Source organism: Stegodyphus dumicola, chromosome 4 (assembly GCF_044657685.1).
Source record: "Stegodyphus dumicola isolate Sdum_Otavi_A_Nest chromosome 4, ASM4465768v1".
Lineage (NCBI taxonomy): Eukaryota > Metazoa > Arthropoda > Arachnida > Araneae > Eresidae > Stegodyphus > Stegodyphus dumicola.
In genome coordinates, this window is record NC_140771.1 from 155468296 (window position 1) to 155486702 (window position 18407).

Consider the following 18407-nt stretch of genomic DNA (forward strand, 5'->3'; position numbering starts at 1 on the left):
CTCGGAAAACCGTAATCTTCATTTTCCGACTATTGGTGAGCGAATTCTGCCCTTGTATTAGAGACGTCGTGTTAGAAATTTGCAAATATCGAAATATTACTATATTTTCCGTCGGAAAGCATTTTTAGTTTGTGGTGTTGCGCGGCCCCAATCTACACGCAACAATAATAGTGACTGCTATGAACTGGAAAGGACACAAAACTCTTAAGAAGGGTTTAACTCCCTTTTTATTCTACTTTAGAAGTTACAGATGCGTGCACTTGACGCTCAGAAACTACGCCGACCCGGCGGTAAAATAAAAATAAGAAACTAAAAATGAATAATAACATGTTACTACCTACGAGGCTCTCTAAACGTAACTAACCTAAACGCGTTCTAAGATACAGCTGATATTTCAACAAACTTTTCTGAATGTTAAGTTGAAAGATTCAACTATCTGCCGAGGCAAGCACACAGGCCGAAACGCGCGGTTCTTCAATTTCTACCTAGCCACCTTCACGCTCGTGAAGAAAGAAAGCACAGTTTCGAACTCGTTTCCCTTCTATTTAACTCAAATTACTTCCGCTGACAATTTGAATACTTTGCGCGTTCTACTAAAATTTACATACTCTGGCATTGGCAATTCCAGGGAAAAGTAAGGCTTGACAGGAAAGATAGTTTAAACTTAAAATAAATGTTAGTTAAAATAAATATAAACCCTACATTTGCCGCTGCCAGAATTTGGTAAACTTGGAAGCAGGTCCTAGAAACGACCTGTTGAAAAGTTTCCATATTCTGAACTAAGAGCCTCGTTTACATAAAACAAACTGTTTTCTTACAAATTAGAATAAATTTCTGTAGATAATAATTTTACCCTCTCTTCTTACAGTAACATTTCCTGGACTTCAGCAATCAATATGTTCTCGTACTTCCAGCATCTGGATGGAATAAGTATCAGTATCTTTCTAAATGCATTATAATTTACACTTTCTTGACACTGAATAAAGTTTTTGTTCGTTTTATTTTTCTTAATTACTGCTTAATTCACATTCATTCAAGTATTCAAACATGAATTTAACTTTACCCTGGTTCTCCACCATGTGTGGTGTCAAACGGGAATATTCGTGTTTTGGTATTGCAACACATCCCCTAGCCACAATGATTTGTTAGAATTCAAAGACCAAATAGACACACCTTACTCGACATTCTAAAACTCGATGAGCTATTTTAACATTCTTAAAATTCAAGTGTAGGTGGAGAACCCTACAAAACCCATTCATTCTAACTTCCCCCTCATTCATCTTTAGACATGCAGGCTTTCGCTCTAAAGCATGATTTTATCTGCTGTTTAATACTTAAACTTTAATTCATTTCTTTCGAGTATTTACTTTTAGCTTCTAAAATTTTATGCTTCTAGACTAAATTCTACTTTTACATAACTTTCAAGTATTTACGTATATTTACAAAATTCTAATACATATGATTTTTACAATTTACCATAAAATGAATAAGAGAAAAATAAATTTTTACTTCACGCATTCTTCGCCAAGCTGGCGGCACTGAAACTAAATTTCTCATTAATACAAGAATACGAAGTTATTTTACTTTCGGCCAAATTTTAGCTTTAACATAACAGAATTAGTCTTTCGACCAACAGGAACTGCTTGTTCTTAGATTTTATACTTAAAGAAAATAATACTTTTTGCCTTAGCTAAATAAAGTAAAACAAAACTAAGTCTCAACCGAGACAAATTGACTTCCGTCAAAACATAGAACTTCGTATTTACGCATAACATTTCGGAACAAAAGAAAAATTTATAGAAGATTTTAACTTATCTTTGAGTTTTCGATGATTGGAACTCCGACATCCTCTTCTGGCAGAACTGTTCCCACGTTATGGAATTCATTGAAGTCAGTCGTCTCCTTTGTGTTTTTCGAGTTTCGTCCATGTTGATTTTTCTTTTTCGCCCTCTGTATGCAGGCATCTTGGAGTGGTAGTCGTCGGGTTGCTGTCTTTTCCGTTTTGCCCCTGGACGGCTGGTCTTGGCGTCCTCCGGTCTGGAATCGTGCTTGAATTTCTTCTGTTGGTGAAGGTCTTTTCGTTCCTCCTGCTGTCTTTTTATTCTCGTGAACGGCGGCCTTGTTTGCTCCTGACTATCTGGCCCTGGAAGGGTTTTCCTTCGATGCAGAATTTCTACTGCGATACGTTGTAGGTGGTCTTTTCCTCTTTACCAAAGCTTCTTTACGCGGCGGCTTTGCTTTCTTGTATTTCTTAAATGCTGGAGTTTGACCGTTTTCATTTCTTTTTTTCTGTACCGTCGCATGACTTGTAGAAGGGCTAGGTTTCTCTTCAGTTCTCTGCTTCTTGCGTGGTGGAACGGGTGACGTTACTTCTGGACCTTCTACTTCTTTTACGCTTGAGTCCTGCAAGAAACTTTTAAGGATTTCAAAATAATTTTGATTATAATATTTTTTCACCTGGTCGGGACTTGCTTTACAGATTTCCCCTCTCTCGTGCTTAAGGTACAATACGACTCCCTTGATTTCCTGAATTACATAGGGGCCTTCAAATTTTAGAGCTAACTTTGCAGTAAAATTGTCTTGGGCACTTTATAAAGAAAATTTCCACTTCAATACTTTATCCCCAACTTTAAAATGCGCTTCACGGCGTTTTCTATCATAGTATAATTTCTGTCTATTATTTCTTGCCGTATCCGAGCTTTTAACCACCTGGTCAATGAGTTTTTGCACATCTTTTTGTTTGAACTCTTGCTCTCTTTGTTGCACAAAGAATAATTTATCTAGTGGCGTAATTAACTTCCGTCCTAAGAATAATTCTGCTGGAGTTTTTCCCGTAGTATCATGATTTGCTGTTCTTAAAGCATCAGCTAACTCATTTATGTAGCCATCCCAGCGCTTGTGATGTGTGCTAACGTAACTGCGAATTATTTTTACATAATTTTTATTAACTCTTTCTCCTATGTTTGCCTGTGGTCTATACGGAACCATTTTGATATGGCGTATGCCAAGTCCAGTGCAAATGTTTTCAAATATTTGACTAACGAATTGTTTACAGTTATTGCTAATGACTTTTATCGGTGCACCGTATTTTAAAATGTATCTGTGTAAAAATGCATCTGCGACAGTTTTGGCTGATGCGCGTTTAAGTGGAACTATTTCTGTCCATTTTGAAAAATGATCTACAATTACTAAAAGAAAACGATTTTTATTTAACTCACTCTGGGGGAAAGGAGCAAGATCTATGCCTAAAATTTCATTCGGAAATGTAGCGCGAATGCTATTTAAGTACCCGGCCGGGCTGTAATTAATATCATTTATTAACTGACATTGATTGCAGGACCTGACATACGCAGTTACTATTTTGTATAATTGCGGGAAATATACCGCCTCGCGTACCCTTTTTAAAGTCTTTCTGACCCCTAAATGACCCGCTGTTTTCGCGTCGTGTAATTCCTTCAAAATGCTTAATCGAAGCGGGGCTGGGATGACTGGTTTGTATTTGAAATTTTCGTTTGTTGTTTTCGTATAAAATAATAAATTATCTATTATTTCATAGTTTTCTGCTCTATTTCTTATTGAATCGATATCTGTGTGTTCAAAGTTTTCGGGGTCTTTCAAATACGCATAGATACTTCCAAATTCAGGATCAGCTTTCAATTCAGCAATAATTGTTTCTTTAGAATCTAAAATTTTTGAAGTCAACACAGCGCATTTGAGTTCATTTCCTTCATCGTCCAGTTTTATACGAGATAGTGCGTCAGCTACATTGTTTTCCTTACCCGGTTTATATTTAATTATGAGGTTATAGTCTTGAAGTTTTAAAGCCCATCTTATTAACCTGGGCGTTAGGTTTTTCCCCGAGTAAAGTCTACCAACAGCCGCATGATCCGAAAAGACTGTTACTGGCGCTTTGCCGAAATAAACTCGAAATTTGTGTACAGCCATTAATACGGCTAATGTTTCTCTCTCTGTAGCTGTATAATTCCTTTGCGTAGGGTTCAAAGTTTTACTAAAAAATGCCAAAGGATAGCCATTTTGCATGAGAACAGCACCTACAGCATAGTCCGACGCATCTGCTGCAATTTGCAAATTTTCGTCACCCTCCGGGAATTTCAAAATAGGGGCATTGATGAGCGTTTCTTTTAACCTTTCAAATGCAGTATTTGCTTCTGCTGTCCACGTGAATTTACTTTTCTTTCTTTTAATTACTAACAAGGGTTCAACAATATTAGCAAAATCTTTTATGAACGACCGATAATAAGAACATAACCTAAGGAAAGAAGAAAGTTTCTTGGCGGTGTTGGGAGGTGGGAAATTCTTGATGGCTTTTATTTTTGAATCCTGAGTTTTTATACCCTTTTGCGAACTTTTATAACCCAGATATTTAAGTTCTTTAGTTGCGAACTTGCATTTTGATGCCTTAATTGTAAGACCGGCCTCTTAATAATTTAAAAATTTCTTCTAAGTCTTTAATATGTTGTTCCAACGTATTACTCGTTATAATTATATCATCTAGATAGATTAGTCGATTTTCCTAGGACAGGCTTTAGAACAATGTCCATAGCTCTCTGGAATGTTGACGGGGCCCCACACAACCCAAAGGGCATGCGTAAAAATGCATAAGTGCCCGATTTTGTTATAAAGGCGGTTTTATGTATGTCTTCGGGTCTCATAGCTATTTGATAGTAGCCAGACGTTAAGTCCAACGTAGTCATGTATCTCGTAGACTTAATCTTTCTAATAATTTCCTCTATAACCGGCAAAGGGTAAACTGGGAATTTAGTAACACTATTAAGCTTTCTGTAATCGATGCAAACCTCCAAGCCCTTTTATCCGAAGGAGGAAATACATTCTTTTTCCTACATAGTACGACTGGATTCGCGTACTCACTATTTATGGGCGTTATTATTTGGTTCTTTAACATTTCCTGAATGTGTTGTTCGATGATTTGCTCTTTCTGTTTATCATAGCGGTAAGGTTTAGTCCTACAGGGTTTGTCGGCAGTTAACTGTATATCATGCGTAACAATTTGACAGTTACCAGGCCGTTCTGAAAACAAGTTTGAAAAAGTACTCATCACTTGCTGGATGGCTTGGCTTTCATAGTCATTCAAATGGCTAAGGTCGACTTGCGGTTGTTCCACTGGTTAAACCACCCTCCGATCCATCTCCAGCACAATAGAACTTTCCTGAAAATTCAGTTTGGCCTTCGCGGCTTTTAAAACCTCCATACCTAAAATAAGTGGACTTTGCAAATTTTTTACTACAAAAATTAATACTTTAAGGCTTTCGTTTTTAACTTGTATTTGTAATGATAATTTGCCAATACATTGACAAGTTTGTCCTTGCGCTGCTATGATTACTGTGTTTTTATTTTTAAATAATCGTTACCTATTAAAATTCTTCTTATAAAATGTATCACTCATAAAATTACCTTCTGCTCCTGTATCGATGAGGGCTTCTACTGGTACATCGCCAACCAGATAATAATTATAATATATAATTGTATAATTGGTAGATGGGAGTTTTTGACGATGACCGTATTTAAGTATCTTCTTGAGGGTTTTTTCGAAACTTCCAGGGTCCGGTCTCTTTTACAGGCCCCTCTACTCGTTTAAAGCTTTCCTTTCAACTTCTGCTTTCTGGGTACGCGGACGGTTGTTTTCAAATTTCCTTTTTGGGCCTTGACCTTCGAGCTTCGATGAGTTAGCTTGATAGCTCTTTCCCCCATAAGAGCGATTTGCGGTCTGCTCATTTGAAGATTGCCTTCGGAGACCTTGAGAATACGATGCCCCTCTAGCTTTTTCCGCTATTCTGCGATTTTGGAACTTGACCGCCAACTCGAAGAGTTCCTGCAATGTGCTTGGGTTTCTAATTTCGAAGTAATCTTGAACAGCAGGTAGCAATCTTGGTAAGATTATTTCAATAATCTCCGCGTCGGGTTTCTTCCCATACAGCATATCTGTCAGCTTAATTTTTCGCAGAATAAAGTCCGTCAACTCTTCTATATTCCGTTGATAAAAACTATATAGTTCGGCTTCTAGCTTTGCTTGGTCTTTCACTATGGGGAAGGCCTTTAATAATGACTTTTTGAAATTTTCAAAGGTATGTGTTTGGACTCTGAATCCCCATAATAAAAATTTACCTATATTCTTTCACCATAGCGAGGCATGTTCTCTTAGTGCAGATGTGGCAATGGCAACTTTTTGTCTTTCCGGCACAGGGTAGAGCAGGAAATGGTTTTCGAGGCCTTCTAAGAATATCGCCACCGAATTGTTTCCGTTGAAATTGACGTTTGGCTTGATTGATGCTCTCATCGTCTGGACCAGGTATCCAAATCCTTCCAATTGGCTTGCCATTTCTAGTTGTTGGATTTGTCCAGAAGCTTCCATCCAGTTTTCGGCCATTTCAGTTCGACAAGTGTTCGGGGGCTAATGTGGTGTTGCGCTACCCCAACCTACACGCAACAATAATAGTGACTGCTATGAACTGAAAAGTACACAAAACTCTTAAGAAGGGTTAACTCCCTTTTTATTCTACTTTAGAAGTTACAGATGCGTGCACTTGACGCTCACAAACTACGCCGACCCGGCGGTAAAATAAAAATAAGAAACTGAAAATGAACAATAACAAGTTACTACCTACGAGGCTCTCTAAACGTAACTAACCTAAACGCTTTCTAAAATACAGCTGATATTTCAGCAAACTTTCTGAATATTAAGTTGAAAGATTCAACTATCTGCCGAGGCAAGCACACAGGCCGAAACGCGCGGTTCTTCAATTTCTGCCTAGCCACCTTCACGCTTGTGAAGCAAGAAAGCACAGTTTCGAACTCGTTTCCCTTCTATTTAACTCAAATTACTTCCGCTGACAATTTGAATACTTTGCGCGTTCTACTAAAATTTACATACTCTGGCATTGGCAATTCCAGGAGAAAGTAAGGCTTGACAGGAAAGATAGTTTAAACTTAAAATAAATGTTAGTTAAAATAAATATAAACCCTACAAGTTTATAAAGTATTTCTCCCACTTCCCAGCCTTCCCAGCGTGCCTTCGTGGTGTAACGATAGCACGCTGGGCCGGTATTCCAGAGGTCCGTGGTTCGATTCCCGGCGAAGGCGGTTGCTAATTTTTCATCTCTCTGGCTTCCAAATTAACCTAATGTCTCTAAAGTGTTGCCCGAACTAAAAGGATTGTGGATGATGATTCTCCGCACCCAGGATTTGGCGACTAGGTCCCCTAAAACCCTAGTCACCCTTTAAAAAGGGGAGTATAGAAGGTATTTCTTCCACTTCCCTAGCGTGCCTTCGTGGTGTAACGGTACCACGCTGGGCTGGTATTCCAGAGGTCCGTGGTTCGATTTCCGGCGAAGGCGGTTGCATATTTTTCATATGGCCTGGCTTCCAATTAACCTAATGACTCTACAAGTTTTATTATTATCTTTAACGTAAATTTCAAGCTGAAACCTATAACTATTTTAATTATTTAAAAAATATTGTTATTATTTACTCGTATTTAAAACGTTAAGACAGGCAGAAAATAAAATCATCCGACAATCTAGTCACTTTTCTCAATTAAGTGAAATAAGATTGTAACCTTTTAATGTGAAATTATTTTCTATCATATTTATCATTATTGTTAAAAGTTGAATTGATGATTTGTTAAATGTACAGGCATGTGAATTAAATCTTTCAACACTCAGGATGTTTGAGTAATCGCTTGCTGATTCCCGTCAAACCTATAATACAGATCATTTTTACAGTTTTATAAGCAGGTAATTTAAACTACTTATATTAACTTAAACTACTTATATTAAATTAAAGAGGTGCAATATATACAGGTATATTAACATGTATATATTGCACCTCTTTAAATTACCTTAAATTACCTGTAATATCAAAAAATCAGATTTTTTACTGTCACCACAGTTTTTGTTTTGGTAATATCAAATGAATTTCCCTCATACTTACAATTACCGTTGTTTTCTCATCTGAGATTACTTAAATAGCCCTAGTAAAGTAAAATTTTATAAACTCATTTGAAATGAAGAGGAATAACCTGTAAGAATCCCCATCTAAGTTCTTTAACAAGGAAACAGATTAATTTTCTTGGCCTCCTATTACTGTATAGTAATTTTTTAACATTTTAAAAAACAATACTGTTAAATCTGCGAACTAAGATCAAATAATTTTAGAATAAATATTAATGTAGCTTTTTTATGATTTAATTCTTCCACATTTTAAAGTGGAATATTTTTTACTTATTAAGAATATTAATTTAGGTGCTTATAAATGATGATTTTAAAGTCTATCGATTCCGATCGTAAACATTTAGTTAAGATACTTGTTCATGACACAATTTTATAACTTTGTTCTATAATATATTTTTAAGTTCCAAATTAAGATAAACTAAAATCTAAATTTTTATATTGATAACGTTCTTAAACACTTTATCATTTGTAATTAATATTATATGCATAATAAATGTATTATGAAAATGTGCATCGTGTTTAACTAGTGCTGAAGCAACTGTTAAAATTTCGGCTATCAGTAATATTTTATAGTACTGAATGAGTAATCATTCTCTTCAAAACAGCATTTTAAATTTGAATTTCGATTGATTTTCGATGTACTGAAGAATTTCGATCAGTATATCGCATTTAGCTTTCTTTTTGCTGCTAAAATTTAAGAGTCAAACTTCTATACCTTAAAATCGGTAACTTTTTAGCATATATTTTATATAAAATTAGGAAATATTTAATGCTTACAGAAGAATTCAACAGTTTTTTAAAATAGAATTATCTATACTTCATTTCTTTATCTTGTCGACCTTTCTCTAGTAATTAATGTAAGAATCATGAAGTTTGTTAATTTGAATTAAATTTTACTTTTTAACTGTTTAGAGTAACACACAGAAAAATTCTTATGTCTATGACATAGTTTCTGTAGATTACGAAAATATTTTTTGCTCCTTTCTTGATTGATTTCAAAATTCTGCTTTGCTAAATTTGATGCCACAGAAGAATTTTTGTTTTTTATTTTCCAAGAATACAAGAATATGTATGTTTTGTTATAAAAGTAGATGAATTTCTTGAATTTGCTTCACATTCTTAAATAATTGTAATTATTTTTTTCAATTTGAATAAAAGCTTCTTGCAATAATTAGATTTTTACAAAATAACTTTTTAGCAATTGTATAAGATTAATATTATTTCAGAATCTTCTTACTAATGAAAAATCACACTTTGATATCAATTTTAAGAACGGCAATTTCCAGCGCGTATTTTGGGAAATGACTTAATATCAATTGAATATTTTTCATGGAAGCTTTGGAGTCCTTTCAATAATCTATCTATCTATCTATCTATCTCTATATATAAATTAAAGAATACCATTTCAAATATATATATATAAATATAATTTATTTACTAAAGAAATATTGATTATATTATCTCCTAATATTAATTTTAGTAGAAGTATCTAAAAAGAGTGAACCTATAGGTAGTAAGATTAATTCCGAACTAATTTCCGATCAATGACAGTGATTACTTGCTTTTAATTTAATTTCTGTTTCCAATTGAAATTTTGTTATTCATGATTTAATTCAAGTCCCCGTAAAACATTTTTAACAATTTAAATTCAAGTTACTTTAAAACAATTTTCGGAATTAAACTTACTATCTATAGGTTCACTTTTTTAGATACTTCTACTAAAATTAATATTAGGAGATAATATAATCAATATTTCTTTAGTAAATAAATTATTATTATCTTACTTTGCAGCTATTGCGCAAGTATTAGAATAACTTGATTTCGAACTAAGTGAATTTAAAACCATACAACATTATATATATATATATATATATATACCTGGTGGCCATCATTAAACTGACAGTGCTCACAGTGTTCTGTAGCGCGATCTATTTGCGAGAATGACGCCACATTTTGTAGGAAGATTAAACAAGACGGAGGACGAAGGATTCCGCGAAAAAAAATTAGTTCCAAAAGTCACGGCTACGGGAATATTTGGCGCTGTGTAATAGAAAATTGAGTGTTAACAAATGCAAATTAATACGGAATAAAATTACCTTTTATTATGGATATGCTTTATGGAATATGGATATGCCTTACAGTACGATATGGAAAATCTTATGAAAGTTTATCAACTTCTATCCGTACAAGATCAGCTGTTGACAGGAGTTACTGTACCCTGATCATGATAAGCAATTGACTTTTGCTTTCACCTTTCTTGCCAGAATGGAAGTGGATGATGCTTGGCCGTGATGGATCATCTTATGGGGAGTCGAGGCCCACTTTTACCTGAATGGAACTGTGAATACCGAGAACTGCCGAATTTGGGATGACAAATCACCACATGCAGTCACAGCAATTCCCTTACATTTACCAAAGGTAACTGTTTGGTGTGGGTTCACAGCGGAATTTATCGTAGGTCCATTCTTCTATGAGAACATTACCCCGACAGGACCGGAAACCTGTTCTGTTAGCGGAGAGAAATATCGCCACATGTTGAACAGTTTTGTCATTCCGGCACTTCAGCAAAGACAATGCCTGGGGGAAATCATTTTCATGCAAAATGGAGCCCCTCAACACGTTGTTGTACGGTGCAACAGATGCTACGACAGAAATTCACAACAGAAAGAGTTATTAGCCGCTACTTTCCGACTGCATGGCCACCTTGGTCGCCTGATCTTACCCCATGCGACTTCTCTCTATGAGGTTACCTTAAGTCCGAGGTCTATCAAGGAGTGGTCCAGGACCTGGCTACGTTGAAGGATAACATATCACGGACTGTACCGGAGATTCCTGCACACATGTTACTTTCTGCTGTTGTGCATACTGTGCACAGAATGCAATATGTGGTCCACAACAACGGCAGCCACATTGAACCTTATCTGAATGCAAAATAAAAGGTAATTTCCGTATTGATTTGCATTTGTTAACACTCTATTTTCTATTACACAGCGCCAAATATTCTCCTAGCGGTGACTTTTGGAACTAATTTGTTTTTTCGCGGAATCCTTCGTCCCCCGTCTTGTTTAATCTTCCTACAAAATGTGGCGTCATTCTCGCAAATAGATCGCGCTACAGAACACTGTGAACACTGTCAGTTTAATTATGGCCACCCGTTATATATCTGTAAAAAAATACGTAACTTTGGGTAACTTTGGATTACACTTTAAATTAGCTCTCAGAATTCCTTTATATTAAATTTGAAAATGCGTCATATCTGGAAATTAATTCTGTATCCTCCGTATTGCGCCCAATTCCTCGGCAAAGTAAAACTTCTAAAACAAAAAGCTACTAACTTGCGTAGTTTCTCTCTCTTTCTCTGCCTACGCTTGTTAGCTAAAGGATATCTATTGCTTGACTGCTTCTGTTAAAAATGCAATGCGTCATCATCAAAACTGTGGGGCGCTTTTAGCACCCGTAGTCTTCTAACAGTTATGACGATATGTGCTAAGAAATTCATCATCTAAAAATAAATGATGTTTAACTATAAAGCTAGATCATGGTTCTTCCGAAATTCCAGCCGGTCATTCAACTAAGCCTCAGTTTTCCTTCATCTACGCAGCAGTTTCTTCGCCCATGGCTGAAACGTGAATCGTTTTCCTTTTCCGCCAAAATTATAATATTACAGCGAAAAAATAATAATAACATTCCTGGACTACGTCAGTTCAATTCTTAATCTATGCCACAAAGCTTTAGCAAAGCTGATGATGTAATTATTTCGGAATCTAAACTCTTGAGAACTGAAACCTTTCCAAACGGAAACCTTCCTCGTTGGTGAGCTGCCACATTGGATAAATGCTTACTTCGCTGGTATCTCTGTTGCTGCTTGGACGTCATTTGATTTCGCTGTGTTCTCTTCCTATGGCAATAGCATTGAAAAATGTAAATGTTCTGAAAATAGGCGTGATTAAAATGCCAAGTGAACTGTGGCTATAAATGTGAATTTAAATAAAAGTGGAATTAAAAACTGCCTCGACTTCCAAATTTCTTATTCATTGTGGATCGGCATTTCAGTATTCTTCTTTTTCAGTATGGATCTACGCTCTACATCTAACAATATTGCTATGTCGTTTTCTCTTTTTTATCACAATTGACTTGACAGGATGTACACCTGTGTTTCACCGAAGTATTATCATAGAAATTGCAGCTACGATTGTCGAAGAGAATTAGAGCTAATTTTAAGTATAATAATCTAAAGTTACTTTTTTTACACACACACATATATATAATGCAATTTGTTTAGTGATGCTAATTAAAATATAGAGCATTAAAAATATATAATATTTCATTATTGTGAAAAATTGTGCATCTTCAATTATTTCGAAGTGAAAAAATTAACCTAAAAATATTGAGGAATGACGGAAAAGGCGCAAATTACTTTTTCAGAAATGATCTTAAATCATACTAAAGCCAATAAATATTTAATTTCATGTATTAGTAGAAATAATGTATATTCCTCCATTTTTAATTTCCCTGAAAAATATTTTCGTATGCATATAAGATGACAATAAATATTCAACAAAGAAACACACAAATATTTATCGTTAAGGAATATTTTATATTATAGTTAAGGAAGACGGTGTATTTTCGAATTTCAAATACCTGAAGATTTCGATTTTTTTGACTTGGATCGACTGACGTTGTTTCCATCTGTACTTGGCCTGTGTGCTTGATGATCAGTATACTGAGGTGGCCTCATGAGCAAAACTTTGGGTAATATGTGGATGAAGAGGCGACGAACCCAACTCCAAAATAAGAAAAAAGGAAAGTACATGTAATAAATTTTATTCGCTATTAACAACAATGTACAACAACATTTATTTTCTAAAAATTTCTTACAAATACATTCCTTCTTCAAATGTAAAATAATGTTTGTATAGCAGTGTTGAGGACTGTTAAAATGCTCAATTGACTGTTCAATGCATGTGTTGTTTAAGTTCAATCCTGCTGATAAGCCACAGAGCTGAACACATTAATCGGTTATCACATTCAGATATTTAGGAACAATCAGTGTTTAGTACGACGCTCCTATCGATTTCGTCTTTAAAGCTGTTCTGCATGAAAATATTTGAAAAGAGCAACATTTTTGAGTAAATTTAGCTCTTTTTAACATGTAAAGAACTAACTGCTGCGGATTACAAGCGTTACAATTATATGGTAAACCCTGTGGTCTTCAGAAAACACGTACTTCAAACTTAAATAATTTCCTAAAAGATACGCTTTCACTTTACTTACAGAATACAGTTTACGGAAAGCATAAAAATAAATGAAAATGCGAAATTTTAAGGATGGTCTTCATTGAAATCCTTTAATTACACCTTGCCCTTTATGAATATATTTTATGAAAGTGGTCCACAATTAGCGAAGGCCATAGATTTATGAAGAACAATTTTGAACTTGAGAGCAACACCCGTTCACAAGGTCCATGAACTTTTATACCAAGGTGCCACTCTGCAAAAGAAGGTTATAGTTTTTTTGTTTTAGAAAATTATAATTGCATTGCGCTTTCCCGGCATAAAGGTGTCCGCATTTGTATGAATGTTACTATCTTCTACATCAGAATTGTTCTCCATAAGGTCACGGGGACCTGCAGGCTGGGATACATTTCTGAAAGTTTCTGTTTTCAAAAATAATGGTTTACTTGCATATAAATAGTTGACTGAAAAACGCACGATCTTTAACTTTTTGTGGAAGAGAGAAAAAAAACTTAGTACATGAATTCAAAATGCACTGAAACAAAAATTAAACATACAGCAATGCCACTATCTTTATTTTTGTAACCATTCTTAGTAAATATGTATTTCTATTTTAAAAAGGTTAAAAGGTTTTACATGACGTGAATTTTCATGTTATGGTATTTTTAAATTAAAAAAAAATTCTGGAAAAAATAAGGAATCCTGAATTTTTTAGTCTTTCGATCTTTACTATTATTTAGTAAAATTGCGGAGGTTTTCTAAAAAACCGATAAAAAAACCAGTCAGAAAGCGAGATAACTTAGCTATTCTAAAAAAATGAAAGACAAAAAGTAATGCCCCAAAAATTAACAGACATATTTAATTTCAAAATTTTGGATTATTTTAGAATTTTAACAGCCAAAAAGCAATCGTCATATATTTCTTTGAGAGTTTCTTAAAAAAAAAAAAAAAAAAAAAAAAAAAAAAAAAAACAGATTAGGATAATTGGACATTTATTTTTTCTCATTTAATGTCCTACACTAGCACTTTTTTTGTGATCTGCTACTGAGCAATAGTTTTTATTTAAACATATTTAGTATGATTTGGTATAAACATTTGACTGAAGTAATTTATAAGTTCTCAAATGCTAAATGTACGCTATAAATATTTTATGCAGTTTAATTAATACAGAAACATAATAAAGTAATCCTACAAAACGTACATTAAACATAAGTATTTTTTTATTTTTTATTGATCCGTATAACATTACGAGTTGTCTATCTGACAATATGGAAGACTGTCAGTGCTTTCTAGAAAAAGGATTCTATAGGATTCTCTTAATAAGATCTTTTAAAAAAATTATACTGATCAATACTTTTCCCGACAATCTGCATAACAAGTTCCTTATTTTATATTACTATCTGATATTAATCTATTAAAATTTGAAATCGTTTTCTAAACAGTTCAATACATTCAAATATTTCAATAATTGAGTATAAATTTAAATATTTCTCAAATTAGTTTATGTATAGCTATTGCGTTAAAAAAATCTCAAATTACATAGTTAAATATCTCATTCTATTTCTGTATTATAAAGGTAAACCTTCTGTGTTTTATTTTTTAAAATAAGTACAAACGCTTATTAAAGATATTGACCGGGGACTGTAAAAAGATTAGATTACTTAATTTTGCAAAAATTGTGTTTTTAATTAGAAATTTCCAAAACATGAATATTTGTCTTATTTAAAACATTGTCAGTATACGTCTATAGCCAACAGTTGTGAAAGGTTTTCAAAGATACTATTTATATGTACATAACATAATAGAACACTCTGTCAGATTCTATCATAAATACATATTATTATTTTCATGTATTTCAACTTACCTGGGCATTTTATGAAACGATGGTGATCGAAAATGTACATTGAGAACAGCGACAGCGAATACAACACTGAGGGTAACTAAAATCATCGTGAAAAGGAGGTATTTACCGAGCAAAGGCATGGCTAAGGATGTGGATGGTACAATCTCAGCTAAAACTAAGAAGAAGAATGTGAGAGATAGCAAGATGGATATAGAGAGACTGACTTTTTCGCCACTCTCTGAAGGTAGGTAAAAGACCACAACAGAGAGACCCGAGATGCCCACGCACGGTATGATCAGATTGACGGTATAAAATAAAGGTTTGCGCCTCAAGGTCATGTTGAAGGTGATATCAGGGTAAGGTTCCATGCAACAAGAGTAATACTTCTCATTTCTAGTAGCTGGTACTGCCATTATATCCCACTCGACACTCAGGTAGAATTCGCTCAAATCTACTCCCAAAGGGACGAGAGACGAATTTGCAATTTCATGCTGGTGCTTCAGATCTACCTATAAATAAGAGAAAAAGAAAAATTTTCTTTATTATTCTCCAGAATATAAAAAAAGACTCTATTTGTCAAAAAAGATTTAAAAATTGAAATCGGATGTTTCATACTAAATTTATACTGCAGTTTCAAATCAATTTCTCATTTACGTATTCTAAATAATTTCTTTAAAAATTTAAATAACTAATTTCTATATAAAATAAAGGTTAATTGCAAATTTTTAGAATTTAAAAATTAGTTCATGAGCTGTAGGCAAAATAGCTGGTCTAATCAGACCACTCTTGCACAAATTAAAATATACACATAAAAATATTCGGACTGAGGAAGAAATAAGAGATTACATCTATACTCTTAATTTTTGTTGTAGCGGATCTCTTGCGATCATTCATGTACCAATAATGGTCTATTTTCCACAGATATATTCAAAGGACTGTATTTACATCAATAGGTCAATTATTTAAAACATTGGAAAAATATTTTTCTTGTTAAACAGAAAGAAAAATCAAAGAACTAAAGAGAAGATGCATGAAATTTCTTCTCTATGTCTCTTATCGCAGATATCCGATGTTTACATGCTTCATTGCTTAGATATTCTGACACCTGCATCAAGGGAACAATTTGCAATATCTTCATAGCCTGATGTCATGTCATTAAAGTTAAATCAACCTTAGAAAACTGACTTTCTTTAATTTTAAAATATCATACTAGGAATATTTGTGTCACTTAAACATTATTGTAAGCAATGTATATGTTCACATCCAACGTTTACTGAAATAAGGACCCCCCGATAAATGGGCTGTTATGAGAATTGTGTATATATTCAACGTATGCGAAATACTGCTGTCACATCTTCAGCTGAAATACCTTTTCCTAAAACAAATTATTGAAATTTCGTCCTTATATTCTACAATGGTTTATCTTTAAGATTAAAAGTTGAATAAATACGTTTCATTAATATCAACTGCAGGGAAAAACAATTACTAGAAAACATTTAAAAATAGCTATAGCTCCGTTTTATTTCTTCAAGCCATACTGAATTCGTAATATAGAAATGATATAGTGTTTTATATCTTCAAGCCATACTGAATTCGTAACATAGAAATGATATAGTGCTTTATATTAAGTATTATAATGAAATAACCTGATCGTTCAAAATCTAGGTGTTTAAAAAATCTCTAATTTGAATAGTGTTTAAAAAATCTTTAATTTGAAACAATGCTAATAAATAAACTCCACAATTAATACTGAAAAGTTCGCTTTACTCACGCAAAATGTTCAAATGAGTGAATCCAGTCAGAGACAAAATGCTAATACTATTCAGCTCATCTTGTTAGAGTCAAATCCAGATATATCCTTGAATAAAAACTACTGAAGTCGTGTAAGTTAGATTATTTGGGTACGGCAAAGAAAATGATGCAGCCAGCCTTTTCACCTGGTTTCAAATCTGGGTTGAACTACCAATATCCAGCGGACTTTAACCACTCGGCCATTGTAAGGGCAAAAGCTGGTACAATGAGTAAGCGTAGCTTAATTTCAAAGTGTTTTGATGTTAAAATTCTAGCCGAAGCTCATGTTTTTACGATGTAAAAAGTATAAAAGAAACTACACGCACAAATATATACAAATACATGTATGTGTGTCTATCAGTTAATACTGTTTCCCTAAAATAATGTTTTCAGTAATGGTTTTTTTTTTGAACACAAAAAATAAGTGTGGTGTTACTAATTGAACGTTATAAGGTAAGAGGTCAAAATTTCTAATAAATTATCGAATGCTCTCACAGTGAAATGCTTAACGTCAGATAACACTTAGAAGACCCGTAGTTCGAATTCCGGCGAGAATCCGGTTAATTTTTTTGTATGTATCAGCAAATTGTTCTAAAATAACTGGTTTTGTATCTGGCGATAAATCAGAAATATTTTTTAAAATTTTATTATATTATAACTTCCAAAATTTAAGTAGTTATAAATGGTTAATAGCTTGACATCTTACAAATTAGCTTTTAACTATTAATTCTTAATGCAGCTGGAGACTGTTTTAAAACCGATACACGGAAACTTAAAAATGCGAGTTATTAATCTTTTCTTTTACAGTCTAAATGTATACCATTCGTCTTTAGCTTAAATGGTTAAGTAAAATTAAGTTAATTTATTTTCTCATTCCTACTTGAGCACGGTTCCATCTCTTAAACGCTATCATATAATATACCATCTCCTACGTATGCCCCTGCTTAATGAATTATGTCATTTTTTTTCAACCTCTGAGAGTTTCCACATTTCCATAACTCAATATTGTGGTCACGCACGTAATTCAGGAATTCCTGAAAAGCAAACGCGAATAAAATGACTCGCATTATCAATGAAGCCAATCAAGTTTCCTCGGAGATTCGGACTTAATTTGAAGTTTTCGAAACAAAGCACCGGATTCCTTCTTTATTGAGTGATTCATGTTCTCATTAAATTTAGAAAGGGGGGTTTGTTTTCCTAGTAGCCACTTTGTTTTCGCGGTAATTATAGTACAACGAATGTGAAAGAACCAGCCTCATTTATTGATTACTAGAGATAACAGATGTTAAATTTCCATCCAATGATCTGTTTGGAGTGGCATTTTTCTCCGTAACAAACTTAATTGAAGTAGAGAGTTTTCTTATTCAAAATATAAACTTTACTCTTGATATAAGAAACAATTTAAGCAATTGGATTCCGTTCCTTTATTTTTCAAGAAAAGAGCACATTCTGGAGGATATTAGTATTATGTAAAATCATAATATGTTCGACTGCTTTTAAGAAAGTCAATCGCTTCTGTCAAAAAGAGTTATAAAATGGATTATAAGTATG

At 33.7% G+C, this 18407-nt stretch overlaps 1 protein-coding gene across 1 annotated transcript in view; it reads right to left on the minus strand.

Annotated features, from left to right (window-relative positions):
- Positions 1–18407, minus strand: part of LOC146997729 (acetylcholine receptor subunit alpha-like 1) — a 562185-nt gene that overhangs the window by 132486 nt on the left and 411292 nt on the right. The window contains exons 5-6 of the mRNA XM_085815630.1: positions 15087–15574; positions 12630–12772 (exon numbers count right to left, since the gene is read on the minus strand). Coding sequence (XP_085671756.1) covers positions 12630–12772; positions 15087–15574 — 631 coding nt within the window. The remainder of the gene's footprint in view (positions 1–12629; positions 12773–15086; positions 15575–18407) is intronic.